The 22,381-nt window shown below is 48.6% G+C and overlaps 1 protein-coding gene across 2 annotated transcripts in view; it reads right to left on the bottom strand.

The window, feature by feature from the left end:
• Positions 1-22,381, bottom strand: part of DOCK1 (dedicator of cytokinesis 1) — a 513,605-nt gene that overhangs the window by 80,118 nt on the left and 411,106 nt on the right. For both annotated transcript variants that reach the window (XM_039250757.1, XM_039250758.1), the window contains exons 31-32: positions 20,584-20,684; positions 10,387-10,445 (exon numbers count right to left, since the gene is read on the bottom strand). In XM_039250757.1, the coding sequence (XP_039106688.1) occupies positions 10,387-10,445; positions 20,584-20,684 (160 nt within the window). The remainder of the gene's footprint in view (positions 1-10,386; positions 10,446-20,583; positions 20,685-22,381) is intronic.

Genomic DNA, 22,381 nt, shown 5'->3' with positions numbered 1-22,381 from the left:
CAGCCTTTAGTGTAAGAAGTGGACTGTATTCTAAATGTTGTAAGGGAAGCTATTAAAATATCCATCCAACAGAAAGCCTGTAGTCATGACTTAGATGTTATGTAAGATAAACGCCATCTCACAAATAGACAATTTTATCACATTGATCAAAGTACCCGTGAGCTACAACAGGGCTGGGAGAGAGAATATCTGGAAATCTCATTTGTGACAATTTGTTATTAACACTAGCAATTTACCCACAGTTAATCAATCTTACTCCTATTTCCACACACTCAGGAAGTAGAATGGATCCTCTAAACAACCTGGCTAACACAGATTTCTGCAAAGAGAACATTAAACAAATTTGGCTATTATAAATAACCACACTTAACAAAGTACATAAGCGTCATAATAGAGCCTAGATTAATAGATTTCTGAAATTTATATTAAGTGGAAACATTTGCAAAATGTAACCTTCAGTAAGGAACTGGATATAAAGAAAATCTTACATAAATAAGTAATATTTGGACTAAAGGTGCTAATAATGTGATTCTTATCATTTCCCCCAATGTTTAATGTCTCTGAAAGGCACGTAGCTGTGGCAAAGCATTCTCTTAAAAATGCTATTATATTCAGTCTCGCAGGTGACACTTTTCTTGTCTTATGCTGAAAAAATGTCAGAGCCAGTGTTTCAGAAAACAGATGATAGTGACACCGAGTCGTTCATCAACACGATTTGTGTGTCACAGAGTGCTCTGTCTGTCACCGACGGCCCTTACGGCTCCCAGCTGGCAGGGAAATATAGGGTGGGAACAAGAGGTCGCCGATGCAAGGACTGGAAAAATAAGTTACGAGAACGATGGTTTTCTGATCTTCGATTATTGACCTTCCCATCAATGCAGGAGCCTGGCCAGGGGCCAGTGCTGAATCTACCTGGAGTGACAGCCCCGGGGATTTAACTTTTGCAAACACAAATGGTCAAGGTGAGCGTGACCCAGGTATTCTCCAGCATCCCTCGTTCCTTTCTTTTATCCCTGTTTTCTTTTTTCCCTTTTTTGGGGGGTGGGGACATTTGCATTATGGATTTCCCCTGGAGCATATATCTTGCTCAAATTTAATGATGAACTCAGGTTTGGAATCAATGAGGATCAAGGTGACTCTTGTGGTGGCATAGACTTCAAGAAAAAAGGATACACTTTCCCCCCCTTTTGAGACAAAGAAAATTATCAGATCACCATGAGGATACTTGACCTTGGGTCACCTTGCCAATTTCCTAGTTACAACACCCCAATTTTTTAAAACCCACCGAGAATCTTTCTTCCAGTTACAGAATTGCCCCCCTGGTCTGCTCTGGACACTGGGCTGTGCTCCTGTGCTCTCTCTGGAAAGCCAAGTCCTCACCTGACAGCAGCCTCTCCCTGGGTATTTGGACGACCTCTTTACAACCATGAGGGTCCAAAATTCCTGGACATTAACCCCAGTCTTACCCCAGTAAAATCTCCATAGACACAAAGGTAGATTGGGCAAAAATTTCCATCATGTAGTCAAATTGATAAGGCCTCACTGCATGTGGGATTTAATGAGAGCACATCATTTGTCCAGGCCACAGAACCATCCATGGAGGGACCCCCTGAATGAAAGCTATCAGATCTCGGGGTGAGCCCGCCGGCTCCCCAGGACCCTCTGCACCCCACCGGCCAGTCTGCCACATGTAATAAACAAAATGGAAGTGGAGGCGGTGCTGTCGTGGTGAGATCAGGTGCTCTGGCCCCTGCTTCCGGAGCACGCTTTGATAAATAACGCAACAGCTCAGTAAATAAGCACATTCCCCACCTCCCTGTCTTGCTTTTGGAGAGACTGTGCTTTTGATTTCTCCTTTCTGACTCAAAATGTGACAGGCTTGGGAGGGGGAAAGCATGCTGCTCCGTCCCCTGGGGCAGCGCCGAGTCGGCGCCTGCATTAAATCCAGCAGAGCAGACCCCAGATCCCTGCTCTGAAGCTCTGCTTGGAGGGGAGATCTGAGACACCCATTTCCAGGTACCACTCGTATTATCGCAAAGACTCGGGGAAGAAATAGTCTCATGGAGCATTCGCTTGTTAAAATCAAAAACAAATGGAGACCAGCCTCGACCATTCCCTGAGTAGAGAAGATCAGTTCAGTCATACAAGCAAAGCTTCATTTATCTTATTGGGTGAGGCTAACCTGACCCGACTCACTTCTTGCTTATGCCTCTGGAAATCATAAGCAAAACCAACACACAAAAAAATATTTTCCAAGGTTGACATGAGGTAACCACTAACCAGTTCCCTCTCATTGAAGAGAATTCTAAAACAATAACCAATCACTAATATTATAACCAGTAAATTGTCACTGCTCTCACTATATAAGCTTCTTTTAAGAATATTTTTATTTATTTATTTTGAGAGAGAGTGCGCGAGCGTGCAAATGGGGGAGGGCCAGAGAGATAAAGGGAGGGAGAGAATCAGCACAGCTGAGATCAGCACAGCTGAGCTGACAGCACAGAGCCTGACTCGGGGCTCGAACTCAGGAACTGCGAGATCATGACCTGAGCCTGTATCAAGAGTCAGAGGCTTAACTGAATGAGCCATCCAGAAACTATATACGCTTCTTTATAATGACATACCTCTGAGCCTCCTTCTGTGTATCAGTTTGAGTGCTCCTTATTCATAAACCATCTTTTGGGATGTGCACAATAAAACTTTACTCATTACTACTCCAGCGATTTATTGATTTTACTCCTGTGATTTGTGAACTTTTGACAGGTGACTAATTGTAGAATGATAAATATATCTGACTTCTATTTGTATTTTCTTCCAGAGTGGGCTAGATCAACCTGCCAATATGTTTCCAAACCTGAGCCTGATAATAATAATAATTAAAAAAAAGCTGCATAGAAAATAGGTTGTGCACATCTCGGGGAAGTTTCCAGAATGGTGGCCATGGCAGGGACACTATCAGCAGGCTCCGATACCTGAGATTCGCAGCAAGAAAGAGCCAGGCTGCCTCAGGTGACCCCATGGAGATATTCTTAGCTGTTCTGAGGGGCTTCTTGGGGGCAGATCCTTTGGGCTGCTGACACTTTTATTACATCTTTTTATTTTTAATTTTCAAAAGTAATTTAATTATTTTATAAGCAAGGAACCCACTCATGCCGGTTGGTGATTTCCTGCTGTTACCAGATTCCTGCCTTTCATTGACCGAGGTCATGGTATATATTTGACCTCTTGTTTGCTTCTCAAGCCAGAGACAACGTTCAATATTCGTGGCTGAAAAGCTGAAAAACACAGATCTTTTACATTAATCACTGCATTCAAATCAGCAACTGCCAAGATGAAATGGGACATTTGCTTTCTTCACTGCCTCCTTTACTGCGTCGCAAATCAAAGACCTCCCGCTTGACTCAGCCTATATGGAGCATAATGACACATAATGTCAAGGGAACTCAACACTCGAAAACGGTTTTTTAAAGATCTGACTTACACCTAAGGGTGCATCCTCAGAAGGTCGAGCCTTCCCCAGGGCCTGGAGTCAGCATGGCAAAGAAGCTCGTATAGCCCTGGGCCCATCTCACCTTCCTTCACAGCAATCATGGAAATGGAAAAATGAAATGGGGCCACTTTCAAATGGTGGTCAACCCAGGGACTGACGACACAGGTGACCAGGAACATAATTTTTATAGACTAATATTTATAGACAGAGCTGGAAAGGCAGGAGTGCCTATCAGTCAGTTCAGCCGTGGTTTGAGCTGAGTTTTGGAGTCTCCTTCCATGCCAGCCAGTGACCCTTTAGTGGGGGGAGGGCACATCGAAGAGAGGGGTCTCTGGCGAGCACTAAGGGGCCACGGTGGGCTGAGTTGGGGCAGCAACTATTTGTCAACCAAGAGAAAAGCATTTTAATGTGTTAATAACCATCATTCTAAATATCTGCCGGGGTGGATGCCTCTAGTTTTCTGGAATAATGTAGAAACCATCAGGCTCTTGCAGGATGGAACATGGCCACACCAAACCTAAAACTCTCCTGTTGGGGCAAACACAGAGCTCACAGTTTGTACCTGGGAGGTGAACTTGAACCAGTCACAAGAAGGTGTGGCCACTCTCCTAGGAAGGGCTGATGTGTGAGAGCCGGCCCGGAAGGCTCTCAGGCAGGGGGGCGGCAGGTGGAGCTCCGAGAATCTGCCCAGTGGACGGTGGCACCTAGAAGAGGCTCGGCTCCCCTCCTGCCCAGCAGAGAGCACTCCCTCCGTGCTGCCTCTCTGAATGTCCCTTTCTGCCCTGTTCTCTACTCTCTCTAATGGGGCTGCACTTGGCCTCTTCCTGGCGTGGGTCCTGCAGTGGCTGTCCAGTCAGGGCAAGTGACAAATGCCTCTGTCACAGCGTGATCAATTAAAATGAATCATGAATGGCCCTCTTCCCTGTTCCAGAAGCCTTGGCATCTCATTACTGAGATCATCATACGTACGTAAAGAATTACAGAGCATCAGGATTGGAAGGCTCTTGAAAACTTCAGTCCAACCTCTTCATCTTACAGCCTGGAATCCTGATGGAAGCCCAGAGAGACTGGGCCACGTGACTGAGGCCACACAGCCAGGCCAAGCCAAGGAAGGAAGAAGACTCCATTAGGGATTCCTCAAGTGTCTTCCCTCGGAGCCAAGGCACTTCCTCTCTCCCCAGGGGGGATGGTAGTAGACCAGGCGCAGGGCGGCAGCTGGAAGGCTCGGTGTTGGAGACGCCGGAGGCTCTTTGACCACCTGGAGCCAGAATTCAGATTCTGGGCATTTAAGCTGCTACAGCAAAATCACTTGCATTGACATGTCTCTTCAAGTTCCGGAGACCCATATGGTCTGCAGGGTGCATTATCTACATCCACTGACAGCGTGAGCAGACGCAGCCTTTCCGACCAGCTCTTCATCACCACCTGGGAGCTTCCGCGCTGGAGTTTTATATTCCACTGAGAATCCAGTTGGTGTTCATGTTTCACCACACTTTTGATGTCATGCATATCATACACAGAGTGTCTTTTAGTATATTTCCCTCAAGGATTTCTGCATTTATTTTTCCATGTAAAGACCCATTTGAAAAAGACTCCATCTTTCACACAAACAGATGGACAAAGGATATTTGGAAATTTGAACTTTCCCTAGAGATGGGACAGGGCCGCCCTGTACATGTTTGCTGACATCCGGGAACTCAAGGAGAATCAGGAGTCAAAGCATCTGGTGAGAAAATCTGGCTCTGGTTGGAAACGAGCTCCCAAGAACTTGCAGATCGCAAAGCGGAATTGCAGGCGTGGCCCTTCAAACCCCCACCCCTGTTTGCTTGAAGGGTCTTCAGGAGGACGATGGGGACCAGTTCCTCACCTTCACGGAAAACCGTGTTCAATTTTTATCACCCCGTTTCATTCTTCTGGGGGAATATGGATACATCAGGACATCTTTCTAGCCAAGCTCTCCAGCCACTACATGGAGAGCAAGAATCTATTGGAATTGCCCTGGCCCTGGGGGGACAAAGGAAACCCGGGTGTCGTGGGCAACTAGAGAGAGACGTGGACAGACCCTGCCTCCTTGGAGAGAACAGACTCACTGGGGAGAGGGGAGAGAGGAGGTCCTTCTTAGCCACCACAGGCTCCATGGGGCAAGCTGAGTGAAGTACGCACAGCCCAGGGGGCTCAGGCAGGAAACGTCCCTGAAATCTGACACAGGACCATCCGTGAGGCTGAAGAAAGAGGCCCAGACACCTCGGCACAAAGCTGAGAGTAGAGACTAGGTGCCAGGAAGACATTCATCTCCACTAGGAGAAAGGATAGGCTCATAAAGGACACATCCAACCTGGTGGACAGGACACTGAGCTATCAGGGATTATTCCTTTAAAGAGCTTATCGTAATAGAATTGCATGGCATAGAGACTAACATTTTAATAGAGAATTCTACATAATTTTAATTAGTTACTAAAATGTTATTAATGATATTCTTTTCTTTTTATTGTTTATTGTGGGAAGAACGCCTAAGATGAGATTTACCCTCTTCACAAATTTTTAAATGTAGAACACAGTGCCATTAACTTTGGGTCTTATGTTGTATAGCAGATCTCTAGAACTTCTTCATCTCGAATAACTAAACATTTGTACCCTGTGACCAACATCTCCTCATTCCTGCCTCCTCCCCCCTCACCACTGCTCTTGGCAACCACCATTCCATTCTCTGCTTCTAGGAGTTTGGCTCTTTTGAAAGTGGAATCATGCAGTATTTGTCTTTCTGTGACTGGTGTTTTGTTTAGTTTTGTTTTGTTTTTTGCCTTTAGCATAATGTCCATCCATGTTTTTGCATATGGCAAGATTTCCTTTGTTGTTTTTCTTCCTTTTAAATGAAGCTGAATAATATTTCATTTTATAGATTTACCACATTTTCTTCATCCATCCATCCATCAGTGGGCACTTAGGTTGTTTCCATATCTGGCTGTTGTAAATAATGCTACAGTGAATGTGGGAATGCAGATACTTCATCAAGACTGATTTCAATTCATGTGGATGTATACCCAGTAGGGCAAATTGCTGGATCATACGGTAGCTCTGTTTTGAATTTTTTGAGAAACCTCCATGCTGTTTTCCACAGTTCATCTTTCATTCCCACCGACCTGTGCAAGTGTTCAAACTTCTGTACACCCTGGCTGACACCTGTTACCTTTATTTCTTTCATAATAGCCATCCTAACAGGTGCGAGGGGGTCTCTGACTGTGGTTTCGATTTGCATTTCCCTGGTGATGAGTGATGTTGCACATCTTTTCACAAACCTATTGGCCATTTGTATTTCTTCCTCGGAGAAATGTTGACTCAAGCTCTTTGCCCGTTTTTAAATTGGGTGTTTCTGCTACTAAGCTGTAGGAGTTCTTTATCCATTTCGGAAATTAATTCCTTAGCAGATAATATGGTTTCCAAATTTTCTCCCATTCCACAGGCTGTCTTTTCATTTTGCTGATCGTTTCCATTACTGTGCCGGCTCTTTTAGTTTGATGTCATTCATCCTACTTGTCTATTTTTACTTTTGTTGTCATTTCCAAGAAATCATTGCCAGGACCAATATGAAGAAGCTTTTCTCCTACGGTTTCTTTAGAGTTTTGAGGTTTGGCAATCTTATGTTCAAATCTTTAGTTCACGGGCACCTGGGTGGCTCAGTTGGTTAAGCATCTTACTTCAGCTCAGGTCATGATCTCATGGTTCATGAGTTTGTGCCCCTGCATCAGGCTCTGTGCGGACAGCTCGGAGCCTGGAGCCTGCTTCGACTTCTGTGTCTCCCTCTCTCTCTGCTCCTCCCCTGCTCATGTTGTCTCTCTCTCTCTCTCTCTCAAAAATAAATAAAAACGTTAAAAAAAAATGAAAAAATAAATAAATCATGAGTCCATTATGAGTTGATTTTGGGGTAGGATGGAAGATTAGGATCCAGTTTCATTCTGTTGCATGTGGATATCCTATTTTTACAACACTTTTTATTAAAGTGATGATCCTTTCCCCATATTCTAGGCTCCTTTGCCAACGATCAGTGGACTGCATATGTGCAGGCTTATTTCAGGGCTCTCTATTCTGTTCCGTTGGTCTGTGCCTTTATGCCAGTACTACAGTGTTTTGATTCCTCTAGCTTTGGAATGTATTTTCAAATTAGGAAGTATGATGTCTTTTGTTCTTTCTCAGAACTGTTTTGGCTACATAGTATCATTTGTGGTTCCATACGAATTTTTGCATTATTTTTTCAAGGTCTGAAAAATGCCATTGGGATTTTGATGGAGATAAAACTGAACCTACAGACTGCTTTGGGTAATATGGACATTTTAACAATATCGAGTCTTCTAATCAACAAAGATGAGAAGTCTTTACCATTTACTTGTTTCTTCTTTAATTTCTGTCATTAACATTGTGTACCTTTCAGTGTTCAGGTCTTTCACCACCTCGCTTAAGGTTTTTATTCACTTTGACCCTATTAGAAATGGGATCATTTTCTTAATCTACTTTTCAGAGAATTTGTTGGTAGTGTATAGAAATTCAACTGATTTTTGGGTGTTGATTTTGCATCTTGCAACTTTTCTGAATTTATTATTTCTAACAGTGTTTGTGGGGGAGTCTTTACAGTTTCCTACATAAAAGATCAGGTCGTCTACAAACAGATAATTTCACTTCTTCCCTTGTGATCTAGATGGCTTTTATTGCTTTTTCTTGCCGAATTTCTCCGGCCAAGACTTCTGGTACTATGTTGAACAGGAGTGACGATGTGTTCTAGATCTTATAAGAAAAGCTTGCAGTTCTTTGCCCCTGAGGATATTAGCTGTGGTCTTGTCACATGTGACCTTTATTATGGTAAGCTACATTACTTCTATACCTAGTGTGTTGAGTTTTTAACACAAAAAGGTGTTAAATTTCATCAAATGCTTTTTCTGTATCTATTGAAAAATCACATGACTTTTATACTTCAGTCTGTTAATGTCATGTATCACTTGTGTTAATTTGTGTATGTTGAACCATCCTTGCATCCCAGGGTTAAATCCCATTTGATCATGAGTTATGATCCTATTAAAGCACTGCTGACTTAGTTTGCTAGTATTTTCTTGAGGATTTTTACATCTACGTTCACATCAGAGATAGTCGCCTACAGTTTTCTTGTAGTGTCTTTATCTGGCTTTGGTACCAGGGTAGAGCTCGCATCCTAAGATGAGGTTGGAAGTGTTCCCTTCCCTTCGATGTTTTGGAAGAGTCTGGGAAGGATTGGCATTAATTCTTCTTTAAATGTTGTACAGAATTCACCAGTGAAGCTATCTTGCTGTAGGTTTTTTGTTCTGGGAAGTTTTTGATTGCAGATTACCTGTCATTTGTCTGTTCAATTTTTCTATATCTTTATAATGCAGTCTTGGTAGGCTTTACGTTTCTAGGAATTTATCATTTCTTCTAGGCTGTCCAATTTGTTGGTATATAATGACTCACAGGAGTCTCTTTTGATCCTTTTAATTTCTATGGTATCAGTTTTAATGGTTTTATTTCACCTCCAGTTTTATTTGCTTAAGTCTTCTCTCCTTTTTTCCTAGTTCATCTGGCTAGAGGTTGGTCAATTTTGTTTATCTTTAAAAAAAAAAAAGAACTCTAGTTGTGTTGAATTTTTCGACTATTTTTCTCTTCTTTATTTCATTTATTTCTGCTCTCATCTTTATTGTTTTCCTCCTTCTGCTGACCTTAGGCTTTGTTCTTTCTCTAGTTCCTTGAGGTGTTCAGTTGGGTTATATTTACTAGTGAAGCCAACACTATACACCCAATGGATGTAACAGACACACAGAACATTCCACTTAGGAGCAGCAGAATAACATTCTTCTCAAGGGCACATGGAACTTTCCTCAGGATGTATCACATCTTAGGTCATAAAACAATTCTTAACAAATTTATGGAGGAGTGCCCAGGTGGCTCAGTCTGGCTCATGTCACGATCTCATAGTTTCTGGGTTCAAACCCCACACTGGACTCTGTGCTAGCAGCGTGGAGCTAGCTTGGGATTCTCTCTCTTTCCCTCTCTTTCCCGCCCCCTCCACTCATGTGCTCTGTCTCTCTATCTCTCAAAATAAATAAACTTTAAAACAATAACAACAAAATTTAAGGAGACAAACCGTACCAAGTATCTTTTCCAGCTGCAATGGAAAGAAATCGGGAATCAGTAACAAAAGAAAAATTAGAAAATTCACAAAGTGTAGAAATTAAAGAGCCTGCTGCTGAACAAAAGGATGGGTCAAAGAAGGCATAAAATGGGAAGTCAGAAAATATCTTGAAGCAAATGAAAATGACAACAAAATATCCCAAGACTTCTGAGATGCAGCAAAAGCAGTAGTAAGAGGGAAGTTTGTAGTGACAAATACTTACATTAATGTCTCGTCTTAAACACACGGAATCCCCTAGTATTTTCAGTGCGCAAGCATGATATGCTAACACCACCTGGTGGCAGCTTACCTACATACAGGGTCCAGTTCTGAGTAGGCAAAAAAACCCTTTTGAGGTGAGGGTAGAACATATTAAACTGAATACTACAAGCAGTGGCACGTGGGACAAGAAGGTGAGCTGCATGGCTCGATGCCTGAGGAAGGGAGGGAATGCGAGCGAGGCTGGGACGCGGTTTCAAAGCAGAGCTGTGTTCGCCTGGCCTAAGAGGGCACTCCACGGATGTTTCTATTCGCCCCGCCCCCATCAGATTTTCTTCCCATCTCTTCTTTACAGGAAACAGTTATTGCAAAGGTAGCAATTGCCCTCTGAGGAAGAGAAACGATTTGGATGTTTTAGATGCCTGAGGACTGACAGCCGGGGCCAACGTCATCACCCACCACACACTCAGGACCGTCACCGCGATGTCCGGAAAGCTCCGCTACTCACCAAGGTTGTACCACATGTCTCTGATTTCGAAGCCAATCTGCCTCCTCATGTCTCCATACCTGAGAACCGAGGACAGGGAAAACGCTGAGTCACCCTTCAGAGCATTTGGAAATCAGACTTAGATTATTTCTAAGGGCAACGGAAGTCTCCCATCGCTGAGACAGACAGAGACTGAGACACCCAAGGGAACTGAAGGAGGAAGGACCCAGCCGAGGGAGTCTCCCTGTCTCATCATCTCAGGTTCTAGAACGTTCCCTCCACCCCCATGGGAGCATGGGGTGAAGTGGTGGGGAGTCATGCCAGCACCTTCCTTTCTTCAATCTCTCCTGGCGAGAGGAGGACCTGGCTCCCTGCCCTGAGGGGGAGCTTGTTTTCCGAGGATCCACCGAAGGGCACCCTCCAACCCTGCTCCCCAAAGCACCTTACACGTGTTAAAATTAAGCCCTGGAGTGGACGACCAGAGCAGGGAAGGCCTCTCCCAAATATCTCTTCGGAAGGGCTTGGCACCAAAAGATGCCAACAAACATTACCCTGTTTTTATCAGGGAAAATAAATGGTAATTTTCCTTCTACCGGGTCAGCAGAAGAGGTGTGTGTTTCATGAGAACACAGAATGTGAGGCTTCAGAAGATTTATTAGTTTGTGAGCAATTTGATTTTTTCCCTTATTGCCTCAGGGGGGAAAACCCTCAAATTCCTATTAAAAATAGGAATTTGCAAAATGATCGTCGAGCACTACAGGTTGGCAGCTGGGTCAGCGAGCCACTCTGTCCATCCTCACGTCAGCTGACGCGGAAAGGAAAGCTGTGTTTACAGATGACCTGGCTGTGGCTCCAGAGGCAGAGATCTTCCCGGTAAATCAACAACTGTAGTGGACTGCCACCTTCTAGAAGTCTCCGGTGCCCTAAGCACCCATCTGTCACTTCCCGGCAGGAGAGGGCTGCAGGCTCAGACTCTCAACCAGGGAAGCCTGCCTGGAGGCCCCTTCACAGAAGTCAACCCAAGGGCACAGCGCTTGTCTGGGCACCATGGCCCACTGTACAGGCAGAGGGACTGAGCGGGGACGTCAGCCCCTTGCTGCGAGGACAAGCATGTCTTCTGATGTCAATGAATTACCTTCCAGCCCAGCCTGACAACCGGGTGTGTGCTGATGTGGGTGAATTCGGTGAGTGGGGGCAGCAGGGGTCTTGACCAGGGAACGCATCTGTCACCACTGCTGCAGTGAGGAGAGGCCCACCCGCTGTCAGCAAAGATACGGACCGAGTCCGTCGGTAACCAGAGAGCATCTTTCGATGGCCACCTGGCGCCCCAAATCGCCGAAGGTGTGTAGGGTCTAAGCCCCGGTTAGTGGTGCGCCCCGTCCGGGCCTGTAGACCCAGCTCCCGATCCCCATCTTGCTCCTGCACAAGGGACAAAGGGCCCTGGCGGCCGCTGCGGCCCAGACCCGGAGAGGATGCGGGACGCTGGCACCCTCCTGGCATTTCCAGGGGGAAAGCACAGCGGAGCGTAAAGCTCCTCCAGAGCCTGCGAGCTTCTTGCCGTGTGGGTAGATGCTTGCCTCTCAGGACAGCGGGCATCTGGCGAGGCAGGCGGCTTGGCATTGCAGGCAGGACCCCGGGGGACAGAGAGGACCCCCCCCCCAGGGCCCGCCGGCGCGAGTTCAGAGCCCCCAGAGGTGGTGAGAGCTGGTCACCGCGGCTGGCCTGCCACCGGCTGCCTGACTCCAGCTTTAAATACTCTCCTAACAGCCAGGGGACTCCCTCGCATCCCGGGGTACCAGCTCTCACACAACAGCAAAGGCTGAAACGCCAGGCGGCTGGGGCCATTCAGGAGTGACCCGAAGCCTCGTGGAGTCTGCCATTTCTCCGGAGCTGGGGCTGCCGCCTGGGTGCCAGGAGGCCTCGGGGAGCGGGAGCCTGGGCGCTCCTGCCTCCTCTCCCGCGCATCACCTCTCCTTACGGTGCCGACGGGGGGAGACGCTCCTGGCTGCCTCCTGCGCAGTTTCCGGTCTTGTACGTGGAGCCCTACATGGCTTCACAGAACTGAGGGCGGGAGGAGCGCCAAACATCCCGGGCCAGAGTCCGGCCTGTCGTATAAATGGTCTAAAACAGCGCTGGCACGCTCAGGTAAGATACAGGTGCTCAGGGCCACGACAAAGGTAACCAGAGGAGCCCAGACCTACAAGGTGAAGGTCAAGACGGCCTCTCTCTTGCAGGGAGACTGAGCTTTCCTTTACTTTCGATAAGAAGGCAGCTGTGATGACTCCATTCGGCTCATGTAACGCCCCAGGGGGCTGGCAGCTGTCGCCGGAACTCCGAGGGACCCGCGCAGCCCTCCTTCCTCCCGAGGAGGAGGAGGGAGCGGTCCCCCAGGGCCTCGGGGCCAGTGCTCATTACCTGACTCCCGGGCTGGTGGCGGCCCTGTAGGTCAGAACCAAGTTCATCTCGAACAACTTACACATGAGGGGACGAATCCAGTCCCAGAGGGGGAGCCGGAAGGGCTCGGCCGAGTCACAGGCAAGGAGGGAAGAAAGGGACCCTGAGTCTTCAGACCCCACAGCCATGCCCGCCCCGCAGCATGTATCTCCAGGTCCCACAAGCGCGGGCGTCCCTGGCCGCACAGTGTGGCGCTGTGTCACATCCCTGTGACACAAGTGACCTGGTCTCGGTGGACTCTGGCAGCAAGACTCCGGGGTGAGCAGACACAACGCTGCGGCCCTCCTTCCACCGAGGAAGCAAAGGTTCCTGGTGAGGAGCCGACGAGCCGGACAGCAGCGCGGAGCTGGGGTCGCCTGGCACTGCCCACCCCTGCCGGCCGCCGGTGCCCACCCACAGGTAAGGGGGCACCTCCACCCTGCCCACGGGGCCCCCAGGAGGCAATCTTCCCACAGCCCAGGTAGACATAGGAGCCCCCCACCAGGCCTATTTCTCTGACCTAAAATAGCAGGAATCTGATCTCTGAGGCCTTAACTCAGTATCTGGTTTCCAGTCTTCACCCCAAGGAACAGAAAACCCACCGTCCACCACAGACAGCCTTGCCTTGGGCATGAGGCTGTCCTGAGCCCAAATCGAAGCACACTGGGCAAGTCGCCTGGCCACTCTGACCCTCAGTCTCCTCTTCTGTAGTACTGGGATAATGATGTACGATGTTCACCTGCCAGGAATTTTTAATGAGATAATGCCCTCATGTGTCCTAGCAAGTACTCAAGCCAAGCCAGGTGCTTCCTTTAAAAGCTCTGACTAGGCCTCATCACAGCAGCCCCCTCATGGTTACAACAGCTTTAGATTGATTCATTCAGGGAGCATTACTCATTGACTCATTAATTACCGAATACTTACTAGAGGCCAGACACAGAGCTAATATGAGAGTATTAACATTATATGGAGAACAAAGTCCACAGATATTTACCCTCAGATATGAAAAAGGAAAGATGTCATCCAGGTAGAGGGGAAGGAAGAGCATTCCAAGCAGACATATTAGCAGGTGCAAATGCCCTGTGGCAGAGCGGGATAGGTGAGTATATTGAGCAAATAGGAAACGTGGCTGGAGGACAGGGAGTCTGCTCCTTCCCCTCAAGAGAGCAAGGGGGATGCAGTCCTACCAAAGGCCACAGGAGCAACTTTTTAAAGTTCATTTATTTTGAGACAGAGAGAGAGTGGGGGAGGGGCAGAGAGAGAGGGAGACAAACAAAGAGAATCCCAAGCAGGCTCTGCACAGTCAGCATAAAGCCCAATGCGGGGCTCAAACTCACAAACCATGAGATCATGACCTGAGCAAAAGTTGGAAGCTTAACCGACTGAGCCACCCAGCCCCCTACAGACGGGTTTTTAAAGTTTAAGTTTCAGGGGCACCTGAGTGGCTCAGTCAGTTAAGTGTCTGACTTTTGGTTTCTCTGCTCAGGTCATGATCTCAATGGCTTTATGAGTTCGAGCTCCACATCGGGCTCTGTACTGACGACGCAGAGCCTGCTTGGGTATGTCTCTCTCCCTCTCTCTCTGCCCCTCCTCCACTCATGCTGTCTCTGTCTCTCTCAAAGTAAATAAATAAACCTTAAAAAAATTATAAAATGGGCACCTGAGTGGCTCAGTCCGTTGAGCGTCCAACTTCGACTCAGGTCATGATCTCGCTGTTTGTGAGTTCAAGCCCCACGTCGGGTTCTGTCTGACAGCTCAGAGCCTGGAGGCTGCTTCAGATTCTGTGTCTCCCCTCGTGTTTTGTCTCTCTCTCAAAAGTAAATAGGGGCACCTGGGTGGCTCAGTCGGTTAAGCATCCGACTTCAGCTCAGGTCATGATCTCATGGTTGGTGGGTTCGAGCCCCGCATTGGGCTCTGTGCTGACAGCTCAGAGCCTGGAGCCTGCTTTGGATCTGTGTCTCCCTCTTTCTCTGACCCTCCCCTGCTCATGCTGTCTCTCTCTCTCTCTCTCTCAAAAATAAATAAAACATTTAAAAAATTAAAAAATAATTATAGAAAAATAAAGTTTAAGTTTCAAAATGTTTTTGAAATAAGAAATAGATTTTACTTCACTAACCAACACGCACATAAATATATGCATACAAGTGTTTTATGAAGTAGTAACCTTACTACCCTCATGGTCCCCAGGAAGCATGGTCTCCAGGAAGTATGGTCCCCAGGAAGTATGGTCCCCAGGAAGTATGGCCCCCAGGAAATATGGTCCCCAGGAACTATGGTCGCCAGGAAGTACGGTCTCCACAGCCTGACTGCTGTGGGTTGAGTGGTGTCCTCCATAAAAATGTGTGGAGGTCCTAACCCCCAGAACCTGTGAATGTGACCTTATTTGGTCTTTGCAGGGGTCATCATGTCAAGACGACGTCATTCTAGATTGCAGGGGCCAGAGGGGGGTTAGGTCCAAGGACAGGTGTCCTTACCGGGGAGGGAGATTTGGAGACGGGGGAAGGCGACCTGGTGAAGACGGAGGCTGAGTCTGGAAGGGTGCAGCCAAGGCCAAGGAGCGCCAGGGACCAGGGACAGACACCAGGCGCGAGAGAGGCACCAAACATGCTCTCCGTCTGAGCTTCCGGAATGAACCAAGTCTGCCCACACCCCAATATGGATTCCTGGCCTCCTGAACGCGGGACAATAAAGTGGCTTTCAAGCCGCCCAGTGTGTTAACCGTTAGGGCAGATGTTTGCCGGAAATGAGTGCGATGACCATTAGGCTGCCATCCGGGCCCGAGGAAGGGGTGAGACGCACAGCTGAAAAACGGCCTCCCGGAGGAGGGAGAGGGGAGTAAGAAGTCCAAGACCCAGGCTTGAGAGCCCAGCCACGCAGTGAACGGTCCGGTGGAGGACTATGGGCCTGACAAGAACAGAGAGGCCAAAAAGGAGGAGGAAGATCGACACGGAGTTCTGAGAATACAGGAAAGAGACAGATGGGTGGAGGCTGAGGAATGAGACACACGCGGAGGCCGCTGGAGGGAGATGATGACTGAAGTGAGACATTTCAACCATGAATCCCTGGGGGAGGCGAGAGGAGGTGGGACCCCAGCAGTGACCAAGGGAATAAAGCTCATGACACACACGGCTCGGATGTGCCACGGTGTCTGGTGCCACGCGAGTTCTACCGTGTTCAACGGAGCAGAGCGTCACTTGTGCGTGGGGACACGTGCCCCCTGCCACAGGGACTTGTCACGTCTGTCTCCCTGCGCCCCCGGCTAGCTCGCGGTTCACAGCGAATTTTTCTGAAGAGTCGGAGAGTCTCACAAAATGAGCACAGACACAGGTTACGCTTCCTCTGAACTATGTCCTGTCACAATCTGGAGCGCAAACACGGCTTCGGATTAGGCCACATCACAGCTTTATTTCCTTCCGGTTTCCCTAAGAGCAACAACTGCACTTTGACTTCTCACATGCACATCTCAGGGCCCGGCGTGGAGGTATTTGTTTATGGGGTGTTTCACTCCGGTCGTGAACCTGACCTCTCAGAGGTGCGATGGGCTGAGGGCAGATCTCTTCGTAAAAAATAAATAGAAGTAAGTAAATAAAGATGAGAAACAGCAACGAGAACAACTGGGGAGAAGGCCGTCACGGCAGGTGGTCTCTGCATAACACGTTCAAATGCACCGGCCCGAGGCTGGCCTTCAAAAGTTACTCTCTAGGGCTAACTTTTTAAAAATTTTTTTATGTTTTATTTATTTCTGAAAGAGAGAGAGAGAGAGACACTGTGAGCAGGGGAGGGTCAGAGAGAGAGGGAGACACAGAATATGAAGCAGCTCCAGGCTCTGAGCTGTCAGCACAGAGCCCGACGTGGGGCTTGAACCCACGAACCGTGAGATCATGACCTGAGCCGAAGCCGGACGCTTAACCGACTGAGCCATCCAGGTGCCCCAGGGCTAAAATTTTTAAGTGAGCATTTTATGCTCAGAAATGCTGGACACCCAGTTCCCGAACCCCCTTTCTCTTCCAGGACGAAGTCTGGCCCTGAGCGCAGGAGCCTGCCTGCAGTCACGGCTCACGTCACACGCCAGGACACGCGTGTCCTGCATACTAAAACGGTCAAGCTGGCTGCTAATCAAAAGTCAACTCTTTTACATCTGACTCATATTTCCGGAGTCCCAATAATGTTAAAGATTGGGGGGGGGGGCGGGCGAGGGACAAATGAGGGTCAGGTTTTGCATGCCAACAACATCTCTGTCCTTTGTGGGGTGTCGCTGGCACCAGGGACGTCTGAAGTCTGAGTCAGCTACATTTTCTTATTATACACTTTGGTTCCTGGCAGTTATTTATTCTGTGGTCCATTGGAAGATCTTATACTCAATTTGGGCTTGACATAATCAGTTCTCTGTGTGGTACAGCCCATTATTTTATGTTACCCCCATGCACTTTGGGGAATGTCTCTGGAATGAATATCTTAATTATCTCCCCAACCTCGGTCATCAGGAGGATGGAGAGCTTAACAAGCAGAAATGAACAGGCAGCTCTTTGGACACTGGGATTTTCTATTGTTTTGGGCCACAATGCAGTGAACCAGGCAAAAAAGAGTGGCTGCAGGCATGGTGGGGGGAAGGGAGGGGAGAGAAGGGTAGGCAGGGGTGTACAGGTGCTGGGGGAGGGGGCTCCACAGCGAAGCCCTCACTCAGATGCGTCTGGTTGGATTCAGAAACCCTAGAGCAGAAGACAGGCCCCAGTGGAGGCGGCCTGAGGCTACTAAGTAGCATCACTCCACCTTCAGAGCTCGTGGGCTTTCTTTCTAGAAAAAGACAGCCTTGTGCATTATACTGCAGTGTGCTCTGCATCAGCACCCAGCCCTGTGCTCAGACCCGTGGGGTCAATTTCCACATCACTGGGCCCCATGCTCTCCCCCAAGCCCTCCAGGCCTGGCCACTCACCTTTGCTTCAATAGCCTAGAGCATGTCTTTGCTGTTGATCAAGCCGAGCCCTTTGGGACCTGATGACCCGGATGGGAATGGCTGTTCATCGACCCGCGGCTCGGTCAGCCAACCTGGTAATTTCGCTGCTCCTTCCCCACCCAGCCTGGGGTCCCCTCCTGCCCGAGGCCTTTGGGTTCCCCATGTGGGCTCCAACATGTCCATGTCCAGGCTACCCCGGGCCCCTGTGGCCCCCAGCACCAGGGCCCTGAGCGCAGAGCAGGTTCTCAATCCCTCTGCACTAGCACAATTTTAAGCAGATTCAAACAGTTCTAGGTCCTGGGAAAATGTAAGCATCTGGGTAGAATGACTTTAAATATCTCTTATGTGGATTTCAGTACTTAGTGATAAAACTGCAGTTACATTATAAAGTGTTTAAGGTACAGAAAGAGGCATGAAGAATATAACAAACATGGGTGAGCCTAGACGGGTCTGAGCCACACAGCCTCACGGGCCATGAGGGTCTCAGGCCCAGAGAACAGCTGTCCTTGGTGGCCCATTACAGCCACACGCTGAGCCTAGGCCCCTGGGACAGGGCCCCTCAGGCTGCACAGGGACTGAGGAAGTCCTGCCAGAGTCTTGCAAAGACAAGTATTAAAAATGCTTGGGAGTTTTTCCCTCGGGGAGCCCATGAAAAAAATTTCAAAGGGAAAATCCGGAGTCTCTTATCGCCATGGTTATGAGAAAGAGCAAACTCATTTCAGAGGCCCTGTCGGCCCTGGAAGGGGAGACACCAGCTGGCCGTGTTTAATTTTCCTTGGCTTTGAAGCCTCCAAAGGCACACAGCTATGTGGGAAGCAAACTTTTCTTTGGTGGCCAAGGCCCTGCGTGGTTAATGCATTTATTGATGTTGCTTTAGCTCAGACTGTTAACGTCCACATGCCAGAAGAGGGCCCGGGGTGGAGCCACCCTGCTCTGGTCCGAAGAGTGCACAGGACCCGTTGTTTCATGCTAAAAGGAGATGCCAGGTCTTTTAAGCCAGATTTCTGGGTTCAATTCCCTCTTTCTCTTGCAGGCATCCTAAAGGGTTGGCCACGCTGCGTGTGTGGCAAAGAATGGGTTCTGCTGTCGGCCGGAGTGGGGTGTGGATTCCAGGCTCCCCACGCAGTGAGCCCCATGCATACTCGAGCAGGTGAAGCCACCTGCTGTGGGCCCGCTTTCCTTCCATAGGACTGGAGAGCAAGGAGTCCCAGGTGTCCGGGGCTGGCTGTGAGGGCATCATGCGGGGCTTGGACTGGGCCAGGTGTTTCTGCAGCTACTGCAGACCATTCCACCAGGAGAGCATTTAAACAACAGGAGAGCCATGGCCACCAGTCGCCAGCCGTGATTTCATCGGAGCCCTGGGATGATGTTAATGTGGTAGAACGGAAGCTTCCATCTTGAGCCAGTCCCCAGAAGGCATCACCTGAAGTCTGTCCCTTGAGCCATGCCTAGTGGTCTCACCCCATGCTGGCTCCCAGTGCGCAGACTCTGCTGCTAACAGGCCTTCCCAGCAGCCCCGGCAGGCACCTGCTTGCCCTACACCTTCTGGGGCCTTCCTCTTTTCTGAACAACGGACGCTTGTCTACGTCAATGGCCAACAGACGAGTCAGCCAACTGAGGATGCCTGAAGGAAAGATGGCCAGCCGAGAGCCGACCTTTCTGTAGACGGCACAAGGAAAAGCATAGAAGGTCCTAAGAGCAGCGCAGGCAAATGTCCTGGGCTCTGAGCTGCCTGGGTCGGAATGACCAGGTGTGTGACACTGGCTTCACCTTCCTCATCTGCAAAGTGAGGGTGCTAAGAGGACCCGATGAAGGGTTTCGTTTTGGTTTTAATGATTATATGTGAAAAACGCACACGGAATGCTCAGCGCATCACTGGCACATCGTCCACGCTCAGTACATACATATTCGCTGATAGAATTCTTACTCCCCAGGGATGATGTGACTTGGATGTGGCCCGCATGTGAGATACACGCTCACAGAACATGAGGAGCGCTGAGCTGCCATCTCACCTTCTCAGATTCCCTCTGGAATCGCTAACATCAGGGAGGGGCACGGGCTTGGCAGAGCCTTGGAACAGAGGGATTATGCCGCGGCTCACAGAAACGGGTGACACAAGACATGGGAGCGATTGGAGAACTCTTCTCCGGAGCCCTTATGAAAGGGGCTCCAGAGAAGAGAGAAGTCAGTGAAACTGAGGCAGAAAGAGAGGAGGCAAGACCCTTGGGGCACCAAAAGCTTGGAAAGAAGGCATGCGAGCGCTCTTTTCTTTGTCCTGGACCAGGAGCCATGCAGGATGCAAGGACCCAGGCAGGAACACGGGGCTCCCAGGGGGTCTGTTAGGATGATCCAAGGGCTAGTTCAGCCCTTAGGGTCTCCCACCTGGAGCGCGAGAGGGGGAACCTCTTGCAAAGAAGGCAACCAGGGCAGCTCTTGCCCCAAAGGAGTTCTTCAACAATCTCAACTGTGCCAAAAGCTTGCACCAGAAGCTTCCTTGTGCGGAGGAGCACTGCAAAATCAGGCAAGAGAGGAAACCACGTGCGCATTGACACCAGTGAGTGCGGTGCGCGGCAAAAGCAGTCCCCTCCCGAAATTCGCATTCCGCACGGTGCTGGTGCTGCTGAGCGGCACCGACTCTGAACTCACCAGGAGGAACCTGCAATTTTAGATCTTGATTCACGGGTTAGAAAAGGCAATACCGGATTCATGATTTGTAACCACCCTTTCATTATACCATGATTACAGCTCAATTTGCATACCAAGTTGGCTTAGAGACTATGCGGAAATTAGGCAGGCTCCTGCCTGTGATCTCGGGCCGGACGCAGACTTACTTGTTAAGGATTTTGGCTCTTTTTGCGCTCGAAAAATTCTCCAGTTGCAAGGACTCTTGAGTGAGGAAAGCGACAGCCAGGTGAAAGTAGTTGTTCCAAAGCTGAAAACCAAAAAGGCAGAGACGCTGAGGTGCTGAACAGTTTAAAAATTTTTTAATGTTTTATTTATTTCAGAGAGAGAGAGAGACAGCGTGAGCAGGGGAGGGTCAGAGAGAGAGGGAGACACAGAATCTGAAGCAGGCTCCAGGCTCTGAGCTAGCTGTCAACAGAGAGCCTGAAGCGGGGCTCGAACCCACGAACTGAGAGATTACGACCTGAGCTGAAGTCTGACGCTTAAACGACTGAGACCCCCAGGTGCCCCAGTGCAGAACAGTTTAATAACCCTCTGAGATATCCCTCACTGCCCTCCCCCCCCCCCACCTCTCAAATGTTCATAAACCCGCGGTCACATATACACTTGGCTAACCAGTCACCCATGGTGTGGTTCCGAGCTGGGCGTGGGCGTTGAGGTCACAGTGCACGTGCTCAAATCCCAGCTCTACCACTTCCCCTGGCAACTAACCTACCCTCTTGGTGCCTCAGCTTCCTGAGAGGTAAAGTGGGAATTTGAGTAGCATTCATCTCGGAGCTGTCAGAGGATGAAAGGAATATATAAGAGTGGAGCTTTTGGGTAGTGCCCTGTATACAGTAAGAACACAATAATGTTGTCTCCTACTGGTATGCACTATGGAGCCCCTTACTTAATAGCATATAGATTTTGCCTCAGGTCAGGCTCTGTGCTGACAGCTCAGAGCCTGGTGCCTGCTTCAGAGTCTGTCTCCCTCTCTCTGCCCTACCCCAACTAGCTCACATGCATGCATGCACATGCTCTCTCTCTCTCTCTCAAAAATAAATATTAAAAAAATATATAGATTTCTATAATTTACTACTTTTTCAGATACTAAAAATGTAAACACTAGAAAACTAAAGAGATGTAAAAACATCCAACATTTTATATTTCAAAGACTAACAGACTCTGTGGCTGAACAGACAATTCACCATGAAATGACTTTGGTCTAAAGCTCCGCACAGTGGAGGCCTTGTGCACTTTAACACAGTAACCTAGACGTGCTGTTATAAAAGCATCATTGTGGGCAGATTCCTAAAGTCATGGAACTAATGCCCCCTGGTCATGTCAATGTTTAAGACCAGGTCAGGGACATTAAAATGAAGGAAGAATTCTTGGAGCACAATGGGGAGGACTCAGACATACTCCTCAACCCACCAGGCTTGTGCCAGAGGACAGTTGTGGTGGGGGAGGAGGGATCCCACCTGCTCCGGGTGGGAAAGAGCCCGGGCAGAGTTCTCACCACACATCCAAGCTCGAAGGGCCTTCCACAGTCTTTAGAAGAAATTTGTGGGTGCTGGTGTTTTCATTTATGAAATAGGGATAATATTTATTCTATCAAATGAAGATCGTTACAAAGGGTTATATAAACCTATACTGACTCTATTTTTAGTTGCCTGTGAGGTAAGTGGGAATTTTAAACAAGAGATTAAGAGTGTGTGGTCTTCCATTTATCTGACGCATTTCATGAACTTGACATTTTCTTTAGTAACACAGCAGCTCACACAATCGCTGCAGAATTGCCCAGGTAAGTGCTGAGCCCCTGATTCTCAGATGAGATGCAGAGACGCGCCCAAATCCATGGGTTACACGTGAAGCAGATTGAGGGTCCCTAGTGGGTCGTCCTGAACCTCACCGCTGGCGCTTCGTCACCACCCACAAAGGTACATTCTCTTTTAGCCCCATTTACAC

The sequence above is a fragment of the Hyaena hyaena genome, unplaced genomic scaffold, assembly GCF_003009895.1.
Source record: "Hyaena hyaena isolate Hyena2069 unplaced genomic scaffold, ASM300989v1 scaffold_380, whole genome shotgun sequence".
NCBI lineage: Eukaryota > Metazoa > Chordata > Mammalia > Carnivora > Hyaenidae > Hyaena > Hyaena hyaena.
This window is presented reverse-complemented; position numbering and strand designations above follow the sequence as displayed.